The sequence below is a fragment of the Labrus bergylta genome, chromosome 17, assembly GCF_963930695.1.
Source record: "Labrus bergylta chromosome 17, fLabBer1.1, whole genome shotgun sequence".
Lineage (NCBI taxonomy): Eukaryota > Metazoa > Chordata > Actinopteri > Labriformes > Labridae > Labrus > Labrus bergylta.
The window spans coordinates 13307645-13331726 of NC_089211.1; the positions used below are offsets into that span (position 1 = coordinate 13307645).

At 39.8% G+C, this 24082-nt stretch overlaps 1 protein-coding gene across 1 annotated transcript; it reads right to left on the minus strand.

Annotated features, from left to right (window-relative positions):
* Nucleotides 1–1334: 1334 nt before the first annotated feature.
* fgf10a (fibroblast growth factor 10a) lies at nucleotides 1335–19063 on the minus strand. The gene is made up of 3 exons (XM_020629847.3): nucleotides 18560–19063; nucleotides 4046–4149; nucleotides 1335–2131 (listed from the first exon to the last, which is right to left on the minus strand). Exons 1-3 carry the CDS (start codon nucleotides 19008–19010, stop codon nucleotides 1931–1933), a joined length of 756 nt encoding a protein of 251 aa, XP_020485503.3. The 5' UTR covers nucleotides 19011–19063; the 3' UTR covers nucleotides 1335–1930.
* Between the last annotated feature and the right edge of the window lie 5019 nt (nucleotides 19064–24082).

The window sequence follows — 24082 nt, forward strand, 5'->3', positions numbered from 1 at the left end:
AGACAAGTAAGGTCAAGGCAGAGGCCTTCCGCAGCTGCTAGACCACACGAGTGCACACACCTCTTTACCCAGCCGCACAAGTGTGTGTATGTGTGTAGGTGTGAGCGTGCAAGTCGACTATTTCTTAAGCCTGTTTGGCCTTTTTTTGTTATCAAATCAAATCTCGGAGGCCATGTTAGCCATTTGCAAGGGAGAGGTTTGTGAAAAATGAAAACCCCTGACATCGTCAACCAGGTCGCTTTCTGAACTTTCTTTCAGAAGTTGAATCTATTACAGATTCCTGATACATGTTTTGTTTTAAAAAAAGTTACTTACTCACTGAGTGATTATTGGATACTGTAAATAATGATGCCTCTAAGTTGCAAAAATATGCAAAGCTTTTGACACAATGGGAAAGTTGTCCTTTCTCGTGACTATTTGATAGCTTTGAAGCTTTTGACCACACAATGTTCATCATTGAAGTGAGTGAGCATCATCCAAACAAAACATTCAGATATTGGCTGTAAGCCAATTCTCCGATTTCACTCTTAATTTTAAATTCACAATTCAATTGAAATAGATTTTTTGTAAGAACTTTATGTATACAGTTACATAGCCTGAACACTTAATACATTATTATTTTGTATATGATTTTATGAATTTAGTCTGTATGATAAAAACAGGGTTAGTGTTAGGTAAATTAGCCAGCAAGCTAGTTTACATCTGGCAAGGTGAAAAGTCAATCTAGTGTCAAGTTAGTATCATTGACCATGATGTTTAACATGCTGATTACATACAGTGCACTGCATCGAGGCAGGGTATTTCAACATAATGTTCTGTTTCCTTATTCTAAACAATGCCTTTTTAAATATAACCTTTTCTTAAAAAGTTCTGTGGAATATGCTCATGCTTATTAAGTTTTAGAATTTTGGTCGTGTATTCAGCACAGTCAGAGTTTCATTAGGATTTTACTGGAGTTTGCGTCAAATGGCCTTCTCAACAGCTCACAGTTCGAGTTAGGTCTGTGCATTTGACATAAACCAGCTTTTCAGAATAACAGACTCTCTTGTTGCGATTTCATCACAAAAAAAATGACAGCTCATTTTGAAAATGGCAGTAAACTGGAGCACACTCATTTTTGCACACTAAGCTATACTTTTAACCTGCAGCACTTTGCATAATTATACTGAGAGAAAAAGTGAAAGTAATACTTAAGTCAACTTATGAAGCATCTTCTTGAGTGTTTTGCATGTATATGTATTTATTTCTATCTGTGGGATGTTGAATTACAATATGAACAACCCTAAGACTATCTGAAAGGATTTAAAGCCAGTCAAACACCTTAAAGACAAATGTATCTTTTATATTTATTCCGGTAAATGATTAGTATTCAAAAACAGAAGCATAAATGGTCAAAAAGTGTTTTTGTTCTATTCTGTTAAATATTACACAAAATAAATAAATCAAAGGGAAAAACATGATGATAGTGTTAGACTGCTGTCTTGGAGCTAAATGACTTTTCCTTTTCATGCTATCTTTCCGATCTCCTCGTCTTCCTTCCTATCGATACTTCCTCCTCTTTTCTTGTCCCTCCTCATTTACGCACAATGTCATATCTTAATCCAGAGCTTCACATGTATACAAATCTGGAAATGTACTTACTAATCACATTTTGGCACAGATTCAATTCTTTTCATATTTTCTACCGTGCCAATGTACTTGATAACTTAAAACTGAAAATAATATATACAATGTATAGCAATATATCTTATTTCTTTCTTTAAAAATAGAAATGCCTCTATCCAACAGAGATAAAATGTTCATAGGTTTCAGTTCTTTTCCTCCTCAGTGCATCATTCAGATCTGATTTAGATCAGTCCAATATTGCTGTACCTCAACAAAGTCTGGTAGCCTGCAGTGTACAAAGCTCTCTTATGGCTTATAAGTCCAATCATCGTGGTTGTACCACAATGGGCAGGAAGTGAGTGGCTGTGTTTTTCCTCCTTGTCTTCCTCCCTCTCATTGGTTTGCCGTTGGCGTTCAGTCCCACGAACATGTGCTTCCTCTTGTTGCGCCACTCTGCTGAAGCGTAGGTGTTGTACTTGTTCTCCTCGATGCGTTCAATCAGACGGCAGTCCAGACCGAAGTCCCTCTGCATGGGAGAGACGAAGAGTGTAAATGTCATAGAAGGGAAAAAATGGATCAGACCAGATTATCAAAGATTTAGGAAATGTGAGGTGAAAATGGAAAGGCACCATCGACGAGGAAACCTTTCACTATTTCATGACTAATTATTGAAGTGATCATCTATCAAATTAAAAGCTCTTAAAATTCTTCCTCTAGGCCTTTGACACAGCAACAACCTGTTCAGGTTTACATATTGGGACAACATAGATCAACAAACGATCTGCATTGTTGAAGATCCTTGTTGTACAAACCCTAATGTAGTCTAGGCCCACTGGAGAAAAAAAAAAAAAATACCGGACAGGAAATTCTGACCGGTAAAGAAGTTGTTTGTGTGTCACTGGACTGCAGTTGAATGGTTGTGGGTTTCTGTTGGATTGGGTGGAGGTAGGAAGGTAGGCGTGAGATGTGTGATCTCTTCAAATTTGGGCTCTGGGCCAGTGAAGAGCGGCAGGACACCATGTTTGTGGCTTCCATTACCGCAGTGACCACCCACTGCTAAATAAAGAGAAAATGATCTGAGAGAGTAACATTTGTCAGTTTACTAGAAGCTGCCCTTGTGCTTAAGGCTAACGTCGCTTAAACAGCCAGTTAACTGGATGCGGTTGATATTCATGAGCAAAAATGAACTTGCCCTGAATGCACGCACGCACGCACACACACACAATATAACTCTCTCTCTCTCTCTCTCTCTGTGTACCTAGCCACAGCTGTTCAAATTAGTTCCAGGAGTAAAACTTAATGTTCCCAAAGCAACATGAGAATATTTTACAGACACTGTGCAGCTTTTCTTTTTCTTTTTTTTTTTTACCTAACACTGCTTGGTTCCTCAGTACAACCGAACAATGTTGGTATTTGTTTGCTGGCTGCATTTCAAGTGACGGATTAAACACGCAGTTAATATAAAAATGAATTCTAATTGTTAGTGACATCAAATTATGTTCATGAATCCTTAAAGGAATGTCCGCGCAGTTTTTCAAAGCATGTTGTTGTGGGCCAGATCTTCTCTACGTCTAAATAGAAGAATAACTGTTGAACATGATACACTTTGCACAAACCAAACAATGAATTTGTCCGTTCTTTTTTTCTTCTTATTTATACAATTACAGTAAAAGGTTAAAACAATGATGAAGCTGTGAGTCACCTAAAATTTGTCCATGGAATGAAACAATGATTTCATTTGATGACCACTGGATAAAGAAACTGGATAAAGAAGTCACTGTGTAAACCCATCAAGTGTAATCGAACGCCGGCCCTTGACCGCCGAGCTACTATGGCTAGTGTTGCACCTAGCAGAAGACGTCATGGGAATTCAGTTTCAGGCCATGCAACAGAATGCCCCTCTGTCTTTCTCTACCGTGTGTCATTTCATCTGTGGTGTGGCTCCGGAGAGACACGCTGAAAGTTTTGGGTCTTTCAAAGTAAGAAAAAGAGAGGAAAAATGGAGGAAGAGAAAAGGGAGGAAAGTAGAGAAAACAAGATGAAACAAGGGCTGCTCTCCCCAGAGGGACTGAAGCAGAATAGAGAAACTAAAGGATTGTGTTTCCTGTTTCTGAATGGAGCGGTGAGGAGAGGTAGGTAGCGGAGAGGAGAGGCCAGCTCACATTGATTAACTTTGGTTCCTATTTCTGGAGTCATGCAGTGTATTGTTTTAGAGAGCATTCAGGAAAATTCAAAGTGGCTTAGGGAGAAAGTTATTTCTTTTTTGCAGATCTTTGCTTCATTAAAATTCAGATTTAACACTGTGTCACTTGAAAAAGTGAAATATCATTACACTGATAAGTGTTGGATGTTGACCACCTTGAAGCAGAGGATCTTCTGGGATGAAAATCATGGATATCCCACGTTTAGATTGGCAGATCATTGTGAAACTGTTACTCACCGCTCCGTACAGTTCGCCCTTCTTGCTGATCGCCAGGTAGTAGTTACTGCTGAGGCCCCTGATGGCCACCACTCCCACATCCACTGACTTGATCTCCAGAATACCTGATGTATCAAGAACAGAGACAAACATGTCAAAATATGTGTTTATGGGTTAATCAGATGAAATTGTACTCATACATTTTAGGGATTTTCAGCATGTTCTGCTAAATTTATTTATTTTTTTGATCATTGATCAAATAAAAAAATGACTGCAACAAAGACATTTTCTGATTTGATTCCATGTAAAATAGACTGTCATCAACATATTGAGTAATTGAGCTATCCCATAAAAACAACGGCTAGTTCACTCCCCCCGAATATGCAAGAAATGTCACTTTCTGAACATTGGTGCATGGAAGTCCACATTGGGGGCTTTGGGTGTGGAATATAGTGCATGATGAATATAATTGACTGTGAACAACTATCCCTTTTCAGACATGCATCATTGATAAGAAAGCAGTGTGCACAGGTAGGCAGGCATGACTGACATACTACAGTTCAGAAAATCACAGGTAGCAATCATTTTATTTTAATTTACATGTAGGTGCTATTGATGTAAATTTTTTGTGTTACAACAGCTCTAGAAAACAGGAAGCCGGACTGTAATTATTAAAAATAACAATTAGTTAAAAATCAAACATATTTACATCCGTTAAATAAAGGGTGAAAAAATACAGTAATAGAATAATACAAGGTATTTACACTTCCACTTGTGGAAAGAGTTATTGAAAAATAAAAATAATACATGGTTTATATGAAAATGTTAACAAAGCACAGGAGAAAACATTATCTCTATGCTCTTCACAAGTGAACCCCCCTATTTGTTTTCCTCCACTGGGTTACAGTCAGACCTCATAGTGGCCTCTTGCCCCGTTCATTTGCTGCTTAGCTTTTTGGGATGTGTGCCCTGGGACCAAGGTGTAAGCCAGGAAAAAACATTTCTCCGTTCTCTTGTTTGTTTTTCTGACCAGGGGAGCGCAGGCAGGCACATGGACGCGACGGAGAGAGAGCCTCTGTGGCTGCCAGGCTGGCAAGAGGTCAAGGCGTCCGTATCAGCTTTCAAGCCTGCCCCAATTACTAGTTTAAGCTGTGGTTGCCGGCCCTTTCTTCTCTCTTCCTAAAGTCAGTTACACCAAGCCATAAAACTATCAGTGGTTTGAGAAGATTAGTTAAAGGGCCCAGAAGGAAGTGGAGCCTGGCTGCAGGAATAGTAGAAAGGAACAGGGAACTGGGACATCATGTAATCAGTACCCTATCTCAAGTCTTTTTTTATGACCTGATGGATTACCAAAAACATTCAAATTGTTCTAATTTTCTGTAAGGATGACAACTGGCTAGAGCTAGTACTGAGGTCACCATGAAAGACTGAAGATGAGCACTGCTTTAATCCAAAATCAGAAGAAATAACAAAAAAAAAAAACACTATGAGGGGATGGGTAAAAGATCGAGTCTATGACTTTCACTTTGTTCTTTAAGCTGCAAATAAATAAATCATACTTGTCTTTTTAACCAGCTGCCCCTTCCGTGCCCTCATCCCCTCTTTTTTAACATTAAGGACAGAGATCTGCAGCATCCATCCGGCCTGGTGAGGTGTGTGTGGAGGCTTATTTGTAATGTTATGGTGTCGGTGTATTAACTGTTCAACTCTCCATAACTGCCGCAGCATTTTAGACAGTATTATAGGCTGATAACAACAGTCTCCTTCATACTCGCTATTCAGTAGGAAGAAAAGACTGTTTAGCATTAATATAAATCAATTTATATACTTAAATAGTTTGGCCTTGTTGCTTTGAAGTCTGAATGGGTATTAATCTGTCCCCACTCTTTCCTAATTGGGTAAATAAAGCTTGTTAAACCTCCCAGCTTGAAGAAGAAGAACATAGTACATCACAACACCGATCTATCAGGCTCTCAATGTTCCATCTTATTGCACTTTAAGTGACATTTCTGAGCTGTGATAAGTCTGTGGCGCTCTTAAGGCCACTCCACCTGTTCAAACCCTCGTCCCCTCCAGTTCGTTTGATGTGGTTTGTAAAAAACCCAAAGCACAGGGCTCTTTTATGGTCTCTTTACCAGTCACCAGAAGCAGCCCGTCTGCCTGTGAGTTAAAAGGCCAGGCTGCAACAAAAGGCTTAGATTGCAACAACAGAGTTTATAGCAGAGAGAAAAACAGGACCAGAGCCTGTGACGCAGAATCTTACATCAGGCTTTTGAGATAAACACAAAGGCTGATGCAGACTCACAAATAACTCTGGACTCAAATTGCTTTTAAAACTTAATATTTTAATTTGACCATTTAATTTCCCCCCATTTAACAACTCTTCTTATTTGCGTCTTGAGTCTGTTAATGTATTTTTCTGCAGTCTGTCTCCCTCCTTGTGCTTTCTTGATCTCAACCCAGTATGAATGCATTTTCTTAACGCAGAAAAAAAAAGTTTTTACGATCTAAAGCTGAAAGTACAAATAGTACAAGGTTCAGCTAATATAAAAGGTTTTTTTTTTCTAAAAGCTACCAAGGGCAAACACCTGCGTGTAACAGGGCAACACTACAACGTTCATCAAAATGAGCCAAATGGGTCTCTGCCAGCTGAATCCAAACTGTTACACTAACTGAGCTCTATGAGTACAAATAAACACAGCCTGGCCTTCTAACAGTGAGAACCTGTTCATTAACCACTTCATAAAGGCCACTATGAGGTAGAATGTGTTTCAGGGCCAAAACTTAACTCCAATGTAACCCTGTTAAATCTTTCAACGTGAAGGGAATCTGCCGTTTAAAATAGCAGAACTGTTCACTCATTCATGAGAATGCATGTCGAGACCAGCAGCTGTAATACCTTAAACAAGTTCTGTTTTAGTTTACAAGAAGTGATGTTGGCGTTCAACAGTTTGTAGTGTTTTTTAAATCTATTGGCTATGGATGGTTGTTTTAGTTTAAGTAGACCTAAACTCCAGATTATTTCTTCACTTTCTAGTTTCTATTATTTTTGTCTGAATGTTTCATGTTACGTTTCCTACTTCTATCAGCTTTCTTCATTCTCTCAGTTAACTTCTTTGTTTAGGTTAAAGAGACATTACACACAATTTCTTATTATTTCAAGGGCTGTAGCTTCACAGAACATACACTTTAGTGTGCCTAGAAACTTATTTTACATTTGTTAGACCCCCCCCCCCCCCCCCAAATGCAGGCAACTGCTTGGGGCCCCAGACCAGAAGGGGGGCCTCTGAGGGCTCACAAACTTAAACCAAAGCAGTTGAACAAAATGTGCAAATTTTGCAATGACAGAGGGAAATCTTCCTAAGGGGGCCCCATCTGACAACAGCCATTCTTGTTGCATTATTGCTGTGAAAACCAAAGTTCGTCAATGAAAGTCAACAGAGAAAAATGAAGAGAAATTATCCGTCTACAGGAGAGGAAAAAGAAACATGAAAAAAGAGGAAGAGGAGTAAGAGCCGGGACACATGATGGGGATCAACGCTGTTTAGAGGGCCCCCCAGTTGATTCTTGCTTAGGGCCCCAAGAGACTCTAAAATCGCCACTGGTGCTCATGTTTGCAACAGAAGTCCTTGTTTAGACATGTACCACTTGTTCAAACATAAGCACTTGTCTTTGAAAATCTTTCTGTTGAGGAAAATGAAGTCAGGTTACAATAAGTGCTTAGAAGACATAAATTTAGGTTTGCAGTATTGCTTTCCATACCCCTTAAAAAATAAAGATATTGAAAAAGTAGCAGTAGATTTATTAAAATTAAAGTTGGTGAAATATGTTTCTCTGCACTTCATTCAATGTCCAACTACCACATGATTTGTCACTTTTGAGACAGAATCTTTGCTCCAACAGCACGACAGATGATAGCTTTGGCAACATAATCATTTTTTTCCATTCCATTTAACATTCTGAACATCACAAACGCAAACATTACATAACAACATGCTCACTAACACTAACCCTAACTCCAAATGGTTACACACAAACAAAGACCTTCCTTCGCTCCCCTGGCCCCCGCCCCCTTTGCGACTCCAGCTGAGACTCCAGCTGAACCTAAAGGTTACGGGAGGTTTTGGAAATGTTTTTCATTGTTTACCCAGTGGACTTTTTGAAGATTATACCGTGGTTGTTCACAGTCTGACCTCGACATGGTGACCTGCTGTGAGCGGGTCTACTGTGTGCCAGTTAGCCCTGAGAGACGGCTTTCACTATTATTGTGAAATATTGTCACTCACAGACACGTTTGTGTCATGAACTCCCCTCAGTGGGAAGAATGGAAATGGTTTAGTTATTTTATTCTGGGGCCAGTATTCTTGGATATTGGTATGAAACACTTCGACTAATTCTTCCACTTTCTCTTTGAAAAATAAAAGTGACATCCAGGAAACAAGAGGCAAGAGTGGCTCTGTTATGTATTGTTTTAAGGTTTAATGTCTGATTTGAATCAGCTGAGGTTTAAATAAATGATAATCTTTCTCTTTTAAACTATGACTGACGACATCTCATATTCATTGTGACATGAGAGTTTACATCCATGTGACCGCCAAAAGAATCAAAAGAAAGAAAATCCACACAAAGTGATTGAACAGGAGAATAGAGGAATGCAGAAAAAAAATGGACCACCAGTGTGAAATTCTACTGTATTTTGCAATGTATATATGCAAAAAATCTGTTGCAAACAGGCCTTCTTGGCTGCATCAACATTTCCCTCAAACCATGCTTTTACCACGATTAAACAGTCCTTTGCGTTATTCGCTCTCAAAGTTCGCTTGAATATTTATGGCTCTTTATAAAGAGAGAAAAGAATACTCCTAGGTTTTGCTAGCGGAGTCACTGGGTTGGAGTGGAAATTGCTGTATATTTTGTGTTTGGAGGAGCACTGAGGTATTGGGTTAGACTGATGTGGTTGACAACAGTATCATACTGCGCTAAGTGGCCACATCAAAGCCTGCCTGGCCAACGGATTTTAACCAAAGCTGAGAAAAAAAAGGGCCTGTTTCTGATTTTCAATATGGCCAAGTATTTTCACAAATACAGTATTTTTGGAAACAGTTCTGAAAAATGGCTTTGCTCTTTTTGTATATCTAGGTTACAAATAATATTGAACAGACACAGAGTGACCTCTTTGTGCTGCACTAAACGGGTTACTTTGAAGGCAAAGCAGGAATTGTAAAATTTGAGCTGCACTCGCTGTATCAAACAGCGTATTCCTGCTCCAATATTGGTTTTATTTCCTTCCCTGACAGAAACACTCACTTCACTGTCTCTCTTGTTCGACGGAAATAGCTGAAACCACACACTGTTCGAGCTGTGTGTGAGTTCAGAACAGGAGGAGGTAGGCGAGGAAAATCACATGCAGATTATTAAAAAAATCAAACAAACAGGATCTGAGAAAACCCCATAATGTGCGATCGATCTACTGAGCGCAGCAAGACCAAGGCGAATTATGTGACACATTAAGAGCGGCAGTGAGGAAATCAAACAAGATATCAGGGGATCAAGAAGAGAACAAAAACTGTGAATCCTTTAACACAGTTGACTTTGTAACATGATAAAGTGCAAAAGCTGCCAGTTTCTGTCAAAATATTTCACGGGCCTGACACGGCAGGAGTTATGTTTTCAGGCAAAGTGCTGTGACGACCGTCTGCATTTCACACATTTTTCATTTACAGTTCAGCTGCCTGTGCAATCTTACCCAACTGTTGTGGTCTGGGTTGTTGGTGTTGGACTCCAAAGCTTTAAAAATCTTGTTATTTTACAGCACAAATATATGCACTGACATGCAGGGATATAATTCAGTTTGTCACATAAATCTTTCTCTCTCTGCGTTTTTTCTTTTCTTTGTCTCTACTCACAAATGCATTTACATCGGTTCACACACACACACACACACACACACACACACACACACACACACACACACACACATACACATACATACACACACATATACAGGGTAATTAGCTGGCATTCCTTGCTGCTCTGCTCAAACGACCAGGCTATCCAGATGCCTCTCTGGACTGAACTTTCAGCTCTACCTTTGATGACTTCATTAGGACCCTCACTTTCATGCTGTGTGTGTTTGTGTGTGAGTGTCTGTGTGTGTTTAGCAAGGTATGGATGACTCAGAAGAGTATGGAGGAGCAGGAACACGAGGTGTGTGTGTGTGTGTGTGCGTGTAGTTGGTGGATGTTATCTGTCACAGATGTATTTCTTCACCTCCCACGGTTTAACAGGCCATGAATTCTGTCTGTTCATATGCACAAGGGTAACACCAAAGAGACACTTTCAGTATCAGTGCTTTTACAAGAGAAGATCTCATATAGATGAAGTATTCATCAGTTGAAACATACATTTTTAAATTACTTCAAATGGGACACATTGATGACTGTTTCTGTCAACTAATCTAAAAGTTATTTTCTTGAATGATTTGATGAACAGTTCTGCGAAACTAATTAAGAAAATATGAACGTGACAATCCTAATGCTTTACAGAACAAGAAAGCATCTTCAAATATTGTGTCCCACCAAAAGGATTTAATTTATTGTGAAACGGGAGAAAAGCAGAGAAATGTCACATTGGAGCAGAACCAATTGATCTTGAAAAATTCCCTCAAAGCAGATAAGATTTCCATTTTTTTATCACATAGTGTATGTCTTGCACTGGTCATAAAATATTCAGCCAGTATATCAGTCATTTCAAAGGTACTGGTATTTAAATAGTACTTTTAAGTTTCTCATTTTTTGGGGGTAAAAAAGTATTGATGGCTCATCCTAAATAAGGACGGTAACTTATTTTGTGTCCAGTGAATCGCTTAGCAAAAATAGGTTGTCACTATGTTTTTGTCTTCATAGTCTCACATTTAGCACTCAGCTGCTGTTAAAGCCAATCCCTCCCAACTTCCAGGAAAACATGTGGGCTTAATGAAGAGAATCAAATGAATATCTGATTGCTATTTCATGGGAACTTTATAAGTAGATGATTATGATTCTAAAAAGCACTGGATAACTACATTTCCATCCACTGGACAGCTGTTCAGTTTACTGCTACAAGAGGTCACTGTTCTGCACCATCCAAAGGGAAGACTTATTAGATTTATCTTAAATTACTCAAACACAAAATACCAAAAGGGCTTGTGATTTTGTTGCAGTAAAGGGAATTCAACCACAGAATGTTTTACTTTATATTTTATGCTTTTACAATGAATAACAACGAATAAGAACAGGCTCTGACTTTGCTTCGAGGAAAGCATCTTGCTGAATCTGCAAACAGTTCAAGTCCCAAACTGTAAATGATGCTAACTTTCCCATCACTGTTTATTTCATGCTGAGTCAAAAAAAAACGCTGCGATTCTGTTTCTTGAGTGTGTTTCCAAATGTAATGACCTTCTGTTGTTCAGACACAAACAAACTGTTGGATTATTGTTAGGACAGCTCTGAAAAGAGACAAACATTGCTGAATGTGCAACATGCTTCTTATGCAACAAGCACCTTCAGGAATACTTCAAAAGGACTCCCTGGAGCGTTCAAAACCTAAGGGTTTCATTGTGTGGAGTACACGTATGATTTAGCTAAAGACAAAGAAATACTTACATGGAAACAATTACGGAAACATAATCTTGATAGTATTTATACATTTCAATTCCCGAGAACTTGTTGTATGTCAGAGAATCCATCATTCTAATTTGTCCCTTCTCTTGCTCCCTCCTTCTTGGATATTTATGATTGCACTGTGCAAAATTCATCCACCTAACATAAACAATGAAAAGACCGTCCATCAAAAACAAAGACGTCCAACTTTGGCTTTTTTTGCGGACACTAATTGACTCTCTGTGTTTGGATCCATTTCCTTGTCAGAGAGTCGCAGCTCTCCAAAGCAGCCGAAGGTTTCACAGAAACATGATTTGCTGCTCAAAGACTTTTGTTTAAGGTGGTGCCTGGCGGCTTGGGTTTGTGGCAGGGTGCACAAAAAATCTGGTTCTTGTTTCAGTCTTTTTGTCGCTGACACATTAATGGACAGCGGGGTGAATTGATGGGAAAATATCTAGTGGTGATGAAAGGAAATATGTAGACAGTGATGGAAAAATGAGACGGATCCTGTCGTTGTCCTCAGTGACGCTTGGCAAGAAAAGGTTTTTAAAGTAGAAAAATTGAACTTAGATATTATAGAATGGCCTGAACAATATCTTGATGGGAACATTCATTTCTCTCTTGGAGAGTTAGACCAATTGCTTTCAACATTGCACTTTTCCTGAGATGCCAAGTTTAGACACATGTGCTGCCTGTAAGTTACCCTATTTGGACAGTTATGGAGTCAAATGGTTCATCTGATAACTCAATGCCTTAACCATATGTGATGACTGACTTTTTAAAACTCAGCTCATGTATTTTGGAAGAACAAAAATTAATCAAATTCACAAAAACTTTGCATTTAAGGCATCCAAGTCTAACCACAATTGGTTGGAAATGGATTAAAAATGTATATTTTGTGATCATTGTCTTTAGTACAGCTTTTATCATAACCATTTGTTGTTAATTACCAGAATTTTAAACTTGGATATGATTCTTGTAGAATTTAATGATATGTATTTTGGTGATTTCATTCAGCTTTTCAGTACCAAAACTTTGTAATGTATTTTTGTAATTTAGACATTCTTACCTTCTATTCTCTCTGTCTATTTGTAAGAGACACATCTGTTAAGTATATTCTAGGTGAAGCCATGGAGTTGAGAAATGTCAGTATTTGTGTCCTCTTTGAATTTCTCTCTCTCTCTCTCTCTCTCTCTCTCTCTCTCTCTCTCTCTCTTTCTCTCTTTATTTCTCGCAGCAACTTTGGGTTATAAATATGACTATTGATTGGAGGTAATATCGTTTTCAAACACCTGGTATTGGAATATATCAAAGGATTGGACATTTTGACAACCTTATCAATACCATCACTAAATATACTTGACACTATATAATATACTACAAACACATACATACACTTTTTTTTTCTTACCATGGTAACAATTTATTTTGCATAAAAAAATATTTTTTTTAGCCCAACAAAGTTCCTAAAATTCCCAACTGCCTCTACACAACATGACATAGCAAAAAGTCTTTTGTCTATTGTCCCAAACAATTGTCCCACCGAACATTTCATGTCAAGGCATCAAAGATTATGTAAGAACTTTTGTGAAGTGTATTAGACTTCCAGTAAATCTCAGTAGACAGCTTGTTAGTCTGTCATTCTTGACAGTTTACAACGTGTTATTGATGATATCGCCTGGCTTCATTCTCCTTTATAGAATTTCCAATTTATAAAAGGCAAGTCACAGTAGAGTAACACTGCTCTTACGTAAGATAAGGATTCATTGTTTCATTGTGACGTTGAGAGTGTTTACTCCATACATTCCAGTAAAATTAGTTCTCAATCAGAGTGGACATGATTTGATCCAGACTCCTGCTACTTTTGAGATAAAAACAAACTTCACCATTTGTTCTTTTATCCATTCAGGTAGAGAGTAGCTTGAAAGATGGCATCAGGTTATTGGGTAAATAGCTGGTCAGTGTTACTCTTTACCTCTTAGAAACAGTCCCTGTTTGTTTAAACCACGATAAGGATTGGTGGAGAGACGATCAGAGGGAGCGAATATGGAAGGGATTGTGCAGGTAGTATATGTTTATTGAATGTTTTCAGAGTACAGCTGGATGTAATGGCTGATGTTAAACTCTGCCCTGGCAGCTTTAGGAGCCTCAATGATAGGTTGAGTGTTTCCTGAACAAGCCTGTGCGGTGACGTTGGCTCACCACTTTTATTTACGGCTCTTGTAGACAAGAGTCCATGAAGATGTCAGAGTAACTTTGAATGAAAAGCAACGCTGACACTAACCTCTGGAGCATCCAGCAACTCCTCATAACTCTCTTTTATGGGCTACAATGTTACCTTTTCCCACGAGAACCCTAAACTCAGCTCATCAGGCGCAGAGCGAGGAGCAAAATACAATATAGGGAAACAGAAAAAGAAAATGGAAGAAACCGGGAATAATTTCAAGATGTTGAGTGAAAAAAAAAATGGGAATGACAGCACTTGCTGCAAATTAGCCGTACTTTGCTGAGTCATTGGAGGTTAATGGACACAGAGGAGATGGTAAGAAGTGATTGTGTTTCATAAGACCTTAATCAAATTTGTCTGAAACGCATTTATTCTGAATTTCTCTGATTTAACGAGAACAAGACGGATAATATTAGCTTTTTTAAAATATGGAGTCTAGCCTCAAATCTTTATTTAAACACATAATCCTGATGGGTAACTGCCAGAGCAGTAAAATAATGTTAATATGTTCAATTCCACTTGTAACATGGATTTGAAATTATTTTTTAATGAAGTGATCTGCCTTGGCTTGTCTAACTTCAGAGTAATGAAAAAAATGCTAAAAACACATTCATTTGGAAAGAGGTTGTAAATATGTAATACAGAGATTGAAGATGTTTCTGTTTTGCTTTCCATAAACTCAAATCAAGAAAATACAACTGTTTAGTTGTATATAAGACCGAATACTTTTGCAAAATAGGAAATAAAAGTTACAAGAGAATATGTTTCTCAAAATAAAGTTATTTAGCTTGATTCATTTGAACGGGAAAATTGGTTCAGCTATCATTGTCAGAGTAACAGAACCGCCCAACGTGACACATTACATGTAGCATTGACCTTTCCATTAACAAAGCTTCCTGACGGGGGTCAATAGGTAGAGGTTAAACCAGAGGGGGCTGGTCGGTGTAATTACCCTGGACATGGACAGCCTCCACTAAATCAGAATAACATCCAGTTTATTAGCCTCTCCATAAATAGTGCTGCGTTGGATTAATCCGTGTCAGCAGATTATGTGTCGCCTGTGATTAATGTTGACAATAAGTTTGTGTGGCAGCCTCAACAACCCGGGTGACTGCAGTGAGAATCAAAAGCTCCAACTGCGGTCAAGTTGGCACCATTTGATACTAATTTTGCTACGTACAACCACAAGTCTGCGGTCCGACTGCAAACACATGTCCATTTGTTTCATCGCTTTATTCCAATGCTTGTAAACAAGATGTGACAGTTTGTGGACGAAGATCGAGGGAAGAGAACAAGGACGGTTCTGTTGTGTTTGGTCGGTGGGAGCAGGATCAGTGTAATCACTTGACAAAGACTTGCATATTCAGAGTAGGGAGCGTCTTATTCTGAAGGCCGTTATAAGGTGAGATGGATGCAGGACACAAATAGACAAGTTTACACGCACATTCACAGCGCAGCCCCTGCATGATGTACTGCGCTCAGCTTTGACAACATGATTAGAAAGGCTCGACCGCGGAGGAGAGTCGACCCCAGAGCTGGAGCTGAAAATTCTTCACCACCTCTGACACCGTCTAATGACTCTCATTTGCAATCTGACCTCCTGAACATTACCAGACTACTAGACCACGATAACAAAGCTAACAACCGCCCCCTCGCTACTCTTCAATTTGAAGAGGCTTTTGTTCAAGGAGTGCTTCAGTTAGGTCAATAATAATGTCTTGGGTCAACTTATTGGTGCTCTTCAGTACACTCTGTTATGTAGCTATATTCTATTGTATGATAGGATATTGTAAATTTAGGGGATTTTTTGGCAAGCTAGCTATATATCACAAGAAAAAAAACATCTGTTTTTAATGAGCACATGAAGGGCAGAAAACTGCATCAAAGACGAACTTTCTCTAAAAGTCTGTGTAGCTTTGAAGCGGTTGTTTTGGTTATACATGCTCCGAAATTGTACAGTATAAATGAACAATGTTGGAATCTGTAGCATATAAAAAAACAAGCAATTAACTATTGGTTGTGCAGAAAAACATAATGTCTCACATGTTGTAAAACCACATCCATGTTGTCAGTTAGACCAAGAGATTTAATTGTTCTGTTTGGTTCCGTTAAAAGGGTACAATTTGTTCTCTGCTGATTTCAGAACACATGTGAGATAGCAGGAAGTGGCGCACAAACTATTGCATGTGCAAGCTTGCGCATTGATGCCAACAGTCAATGCACCTACACATATACCATGACAGTGTGCAGATACACACATTACTTCATCATTATTTCATCACTGTAAAATCGCTAGAAGTTTGTCGCCAACTTCCCACCCACTTTTTTTTTTGTTAAAGTCTGAAATATGCTAAACATCTGCGCTCGCTATCAGTTAGATACTTGATGAAATGCCTTCTAAATTTGCTGCCAAGAGAAACCATGGCCTGAAAGGATTGGCTTCCAACCCTTACATTCAAGTGTTTTCCTTTTCTTTAAAAAAAAAAAAAAAAGTTCTTACCTACTTTTTCATTTACGAGGCGAGACTTGTTGAAAATGATGGATTGCGTTTCTAATATCATGACCTGATGCAGTTTTACCTCATGACACGTCGAGCCCTATTGGTTGGGCTTTTTTTGTGCATGTGTGTAAAAGAGTGTGAGTGTGTGTATACATGAACATGTGTATGTCAGAGAGGACTGCGGGGGGGGGGGGGGGGGGGGGGAGGGGGGGACGCTGGGACGCTGGGACGCTAATTGAAATTCCTTCAGCCATGTCTGGCAGAGCCCTGGTGTCTGAGTGGCACACACACAAACACACATGCACACTCATATTCACAGTGGCCCTGGCCCTAATAAAAGTGGGCTTTGCCATATGGAGGCCATGTGCAAGACTGGCCTCTCTATGCTCTAGTGTGTGTGTGTGTGTGTGTGTGTGTGTGTGTGTGTGTGTGTGTGTGTGTGTGTGTGTGTGTGTGTGTGTGTGTGTGTGTGTGTGTGTGTGTGTGTGTGTGTGTGTGTGTGTGTGTGTGTGTGTGTGTGTGTGTGTGTGTGTGTGTGTGTGTGTGTGTGTGTGTGTGTGTGTGTGTGTGTGTGTGTGTGTGTGTGTGTCTTAGCAGGAGAGGCTTGTACAGCACCCTGAACCCACAGACAGATGCATACAAACCTATGACATGTGTATCAAACTGTGTGAGTGATAAAGATCCATTCATGTAGGTTTCAAGACCAGACACACACATTACATGCTCAGACAGATTCACACACACACAATAAACGTCATGTAGCGAGAGCCAGTTGTGTAAGCATTAAGAAAGTCGGTCGTGTTTTGGATGTCACTCGTCTAATTCAGTGATCTGTTGGGGAGACCGTGAGCAGGTAAATGTGGGAGTAATGTTCTGTTCTCCCTCAACAACTACTGTCAATGTGCCCTCAGGGTGCTGCAGCTACTCGCAGAACAGGGTTCTGTGGCAGAGCTGGAGAACTTCCAGATGTGTTTAACTGGAAGATAAAGATGATAAAGAGTACAGAATGTTTGCAGCTGATTTTCTGTTCTGCATCAGTCATAAATTATAATGATTACCCTTAAGAGTCTGTATATTTGCTGGAGGAAAGATATGATCATTTGTTGAGGTTTGCATACGACTAAGTTAGTGCTACTATTGCACAGTTTGCTTTTCAATGAACTGAAACAAATGCAAAAATATCACACAATAATTTTATGCATATTTTTAAAATCTATTTCCAGTCCTATTTTCCCGATATTCAAGAATTTAAGATTCATCCGTGCATTGATAGTCTTCAACCCGTCCTAAAGTCAATTAAGTTATCTCAAGGTTTCTTAAAGGCCCCAGTACGGTTTCTTGTTGCACCTCACTGGAGAAAAAGGAGTCTAGTCTGTGTGAAGGAGTGTAAGTGTGTGAACATGATGCTGAGTGGCGCTGACATAAGAGCATGTGTATGCTCAGTGAACCTTCTCAGCATAAATAAAGGTTAAAATCATGTTTCATAGCCCTCAAAATGCATAAACCAGAGAAAGGGAGTGGGATTTGCATGGTTATTACTTTACATCTGATTCAGTATAACCTCATGCTTAGCATATGCCTGCTACTATTATAGCTGCAGCGAAGAGCAAAAGTACTTGTCATTCTCCCCTGGGGTTTGGTAATAGCCCTGTTTTAGATATTTCCTCGAAGAAGACCTTTCTCTGGGCAATTTCTAATTGGTTCCAGGGGCTCATCTCTCTCTTTTTTTTATCTCCCTGGCTTACTCATTTAGTTTTTTTCCTTATTCACTGTCATGCACTCTCTTCTCTAACTGTCTGCAGCCTGGAAACTATGCTTGCTCCCTTTGCAAACGGGTGAAAAGGCTTTGAATCAAGCAGCTCTGGTATTTGTTCTCTTGCCCAGTCACCTGTCTTAATGTGCAAAGATTCTAAAGTATGGAAAAACGGGAACGTCTCTCTCTAGAAAAATGAACAATGACAGAAATAGAGTGCATCATTTCCTATTCACTGATATAAAATTCTTTAATTAATTACTTTGTAAATTAGACTTCCCTTTGCGTTCTCCAGCATTTATTTAAATTTTATTGCAAACTAAAGTCTCAGTGTAAACAATGGCTCAGTACTACAGATTTCAATTGTTGCATAAAACAAAGAATACAAAGACACAGTTTAAAAAAGCTGACTTACTGTACGGATCGTCCTCACTTTTGGTGCCATTAACTTTCCCCTTCTTGTCGATGCGTAGGAAGAATTTCTGGTAGGAGAACAGTTTCCTCCTGCGCACATCTCCCTGAAGATGGTTGTAACTGCTCCGCACATGGCGCCCGACAACTGAAGCTGAGGACGATGAAACATTTGTCGCCCTTGGCAACCTTGCGGAGGATGCGTGCAGAGGTTGCGGCGATGAGTAAAGTGGAAAGGGTGAGGTGAAGACGCTGGAAGCACTACCTCCTGGTGCATTTTGGTTCCTTTTAGGGTCTGGTGACAGAGTGGAGAGCGGTGAGGCCGAGGAAGGTCCGAGCAGGAGAAGCAGGAGGAGGAAGGTGATGGGAGGGAGGAGGTGTAAAGGAGATCTGCGGCAGGGGTGGGAGGAGAACCAGGCGACCGGTGCACCTTGTGTCACTGTCCATCTACACATGGTAGTGGAGCTGGGAGAGCTGTGGAGGTGCTCAGGGGCTGGGGCATGCTGAGCTGGGTGCAGGGAGAGGAAACAAGAGTGGGAGAAACCCCCCCTGACTGACCGCCTACACCTCCTCTGTACAGGGACCCCCACCCTCACTGGAGCTGTAGGTGATGAAACCTGTAGAGTGACCTGTTTGAAGACTATTTGTGGCAGCAGATGTAGTTTTTTTTGGAGTGATGGAGCTGGAGATGGCGATGCAGCTGCTGATGGTGGTTGAAGCCTGCGGTAGTGTGGCTGACTCTGCTGTAGTCCCTGGTGCTGTTTATTCCTCAGCAGTGCCGCAGGAATGTGTCAACATCCATAACTCAGATCACCTCACGATGGGAACAACTGGGGGCTCGCCTCAAAGACCTCTCACCACCTCCTCCCCCGTTCCAACAGTGCCGCTCTTTGCTGGTCGTTGCTCTCACGCGCTAGAAAAATCCTTTTTTTAAAAGTTTGAACGTAAACCTTCACGCTCAATTCCGAAGACAAAAACATACATTAATACTTCATTCATACACACGACTAAAATCTACTCCACACACATCTCCCGAACAGCTTCTCTTCAGGAAGGCAGAGGAGGAGGAGGTCTGGATAAAAGATGCCTCTTTGCTGAGTACAAAGTGGATAAATACAAACAGGGAGGTCAAAAAGATTAATGCTGCATCTCATAAAATGTTCAGAGAAATCCACGCAAGGGAGGCCATAAAAAAATAAAATAAAAAGTCACAAAATCCAGACTGTCTTCTCTTCTTTGCTGTCTTTATTTCTCTTTGCAGAGCTGGTTTGAAGTTACTTCAGTGTGTAACAGAGCTCGGTAGTTCTTGTCTTTCTCCCCTGTCTTGTTGTGCGTCTTGTCAGTGAGCTGTGCTCCGTATCTCTCCTCAGTCTTTGCCTCTCTGAGAGCAGGAGCAGCGCGTTGCCTCTCTTCTTTCCTCCTGTGTGTGGCTCCCTCTCGTTTGGCCCCCTCCCTCTTTCCTTTGCCTCTCCCTCTCCTCTATCTCTATCAGCCGAGCTCTGTCTGGTTATCTGGAGTTTCTCTGAGGTGACTGAATCTTGTCTTTCCTTTCACCTTATTTATGTGCTGCAGTTCACCAGATGTCATCTCTTAGTGTAATTGGATGTCTATGAAAACCACTTGGCTTTGAAGAGCCGCGTGCACTTATGTGTGCATGCATGTGTGTCTGCACGTGTGTGTGTTGTGTGTGTGTGTTTGTGTGTCTGTGTGTATGCGCTTGAGTGTGTCCATGAGTACGCAAGGGGGGTTCTGTCCCACCCAGTTCTTTCTTCCCCTCCCTCTCTCTTTCCCCATTTTCTCTGCCTCCTCCCCTTAACAGACAAAACCCACCAATGGAGCAGAACAGGTCAGAAAAAAGAAAAGATACAGTTTCCTTCACATCTATGTAAGGTCAATTTTTCAATATCTCTGATAAGCTTTGAATATTGTTTCTCGTTTTCAGTACTTGTGCTGATAAGAAGCTAAGTGTCTTACCAGTCTAGACCTTAGATGTGTTATTTACAGTACCCAAAAAGAGCTATTTCTAATTATTTTATCCAGGAAAGTATTACAGTTCATAATAAGACTTTCAAAACATTTCTTTGATATGAACACAATATGATCAGAACTCAAATAGTAGCACATAAATGTCACCATGACATAATCATAAATCAGACACTTTTGGAAATAAAGATGAAGCGTAGTGTTAAGTTTCTGCACAGTGTTGATGTCTCACTTGCATTAGCTGATGGCATCAGCTGCTTTGTGTCCTTAGCAATCACAAGCTCATTCACAGCTGAACGCCCACCAGCTGACTTCAAACATCCAATCATATCCACCGCAGCTGTTTTGATACAATCCATCAAACTCTGGGTGCATTTTAATACACTTACTTCAATATCAATTATTGTGTTGTCTTTCCATGGTCTGATTCAAAACCTCCTTCCTTGTCCTTTTTTAAGGTGCTTTATAATAATATTATTATATAGTATTCCAAAAGAAATATCTATGATGTCACAATCAGTGTGTGTCAAATAGTTTTCAAAAAGGACCAGGATGTCCTACTACATCTGGTCACATTAATAATAATGATAATAATAATAATAATAATAATAATCACATTATGCAATTATGTGAACCAGCAGGTGTTTCTGACCCACAATCCTCTGCAAAGAGGATGAAAGGTCACATTCAATGAGCTGCTGGGAAAGCACAGACAGATATTCAGTGGTTTGTGACAGAGATATGAATCCAAGTTACACAGAAAATGCTATAAAGAATGAATCTCAATATTCTGCTTACTGTATGTAAAGTAAATGCTTTGTGATTTCATCAAAATAAATAGTTTGCGATTTAGAGCACGTTGTATGAATTCCGTCCACCAGCCTCCTGTGGTGTGAAGTTTTTGGTATTAATGATTCAACTAAGATATAATGTTAAAGCATTTGAGCAAGAATCCCGGCTGATGCTCAGATTTTTTGAGACTCAAGAGTTTTTTAGTGTCAAAATGTACATGAAGAGTCATTTGCTATAAATGGACACTTCATTGACAGACGTGTCTCTGACTCAAGTTGTGTACTAATTTTACTGTCTACTTCAGTTGACAGGATGCTCATTAGTTAAATTACCTCCTGTGGTTTTCATGACTGAGAAGAGATGTCTGAATTCGCTGCCCTCCATGACTCATAACAAACCTGATTAAAGGCCGTGACTCTCCCTTCCTCAATTCAACATGCAGGCAAGTTTAGCTGAGTCGACTACCCCTCAGCTGTTTTGACAGACACTATCAAGTGATGTCTTTCCCGGCTAATCTTTAGACAAACATCTGAGTGTTTTTGGATGAAAGAAGCTGTGTCTTAGGTGCATTTCACCTTTCAAGAATACAGGTCCTCTGTCTGGTTTCAACATTGTTTAATTTCCTTTTTACATTGTCAGACAACAGACATATCTCTGCTTCTGTTTATTCTCTTCTCTCTTCTCCTCTTCCTTCCTTTTTTTTCCCTTTTTATACATTTCTCAGACATGACTGGAACTACTGGCTCCTGTCCAAGTTTTGCAGCAGACAGATTTTAGCTGCCATGTTTTATGATCAATTTAATTTATTCCTCCATTAAGCTGCTCAGAGTCAATGCATCAAGCATAATTACAGTATTTTAGGAATTTGATACAATTCTGTTTTGCCACTGTAACCATGTTAAATGAAAGACTGGCAGAGTCAGCTGCATATCCCTATAAGGTGTTTAGCTGTGACTGTCATTCAGTCAACTTGACAGCCTCCCTTTTCCTGCTGAGGGCCTGACTGTTCACACGGCAAAGACTGATCTGACAAAGACGAAAGAGCAACTACTGTGCAGAATCCACAGTCAGCGTAATATAATGTTATCAGCAGTGATGATTTTGTTTTCATTCTTTGTATTTTCATGTTATTTGAAATTCAACACATATTTGGCTATTGCAGAGCCATTGGTCAAATGTAAGTAAGAGTGTGTTGACTTTTTCTCAGGGCTCATGCCTAACTTTAAGACTCAGACTTGGAGCTGGAACAATTGTTCATTGACAGAAAATGTAAAACTGTTGAATGTATTTTTAATGCCATTGGAGTTCAGATGGCGGGCTATTGAGGAAAGAGAAAGTGAATGATATGCACTTTAGTTTCCTGCAATATTGTTGTGGTTGATGCAATCCCCTTATGCTGGAGATGTACTTGCTGTTTTACCTTGCCTTCACGTACACATCCAGCTGAGCCATGAGCGTAATTGTCCAGATACTTAGCTACACTACGAGTAACTGAAGTGTCACTCTGTTGCTCCAATGTTTCCCACCATGTGGAGGCTTATCACTCCCAGACTTGTTTCCATTTACTTTTGCAGGTTCCCACATTGACTTATTATATGGAACTTATTTCTTGCCAGCTAGTTTGACAGGCATGTTTGTAGCTGCGTAGTGGCAATGACACATCAAACAGATGTGGATAGTTGCAGACCCGCTACATCAGCTTGTTTCCAAAACGTACTACCGTTGATGCCCCTGCTGCTGTGTTGACTTTTTCACATCACCTTTCCCTTTTCACTGCCCCCACAGTTCATGTTTATACTCCTTCTTGCTTCCATATTGCATTCATTTTTGAGGAGGTGCACAGTTCCCGCGGGATCTTGTAGTTCTCCCGTGATGTGTCATGGGTGCGCCGACGTCGCAGAAACGGATCCAGTGTAAATGGGCGCGAGCCGTCTGACGGAGCAAAACCGTGGCGCTGACGGACCACGGCGCGCACGGAGTATGTGTGAATGACATGAGCCAAGAGCTTGTAATTATATAAGGGCCAAAAATACAAATTGGATATGGATAATGATTACCAGCCCAGTTACACACATACACAATACACAACTGTACTCAGAGGAATATTTGGTCCCTGGAACAGTGTTTGAAGACAAAACGCTATGCAAGAAGTTACGATGGGGGGGCCACATAATTGAAACCGTAACGCTCCTGGTAGCTTTTAAGCTCTAAACAGTGTTCCAGGGACGTATCTTTCTTGGATTAAAGTTTGTGTATTCAGTTCAGAAAATATAGCATAGAAATATTTCACTTCTCCAACTTTAAAATTTCACCACCAAAACTGCATAGTGCACCTTTTAAAATACCAAACGTTCTTTGAATACTGCTTCTCCATTGTGAGTGTTTTATCAAATCAACAGTCCAAAACAGTTTTTGGCTTTCTCTCATATAAGATAGTGAGGCAAAAATGTAGAAGTATTCTCAATCTTTTTATAAAGATAATAACTATAAATCAGATGATTTTTCGATTGTTAAAATGTTTCTTAGTGCCATCTTTATTAAGACGCTCATATCAAAACTTTATAGTGAAGCATCAAGTCAATGCTAGAACAGAACTTACACACACACACCAATATGTTCAGGGACCAGATGATGATCTACGTGTCAACACCTGCAGACAAAATTCAGCACCATGGACAGCACTTTACGATGTGGTTCTTCATATGCCATATGTAATCCTCGCCTACCGTATCATTACGTTACCAATGGTCTT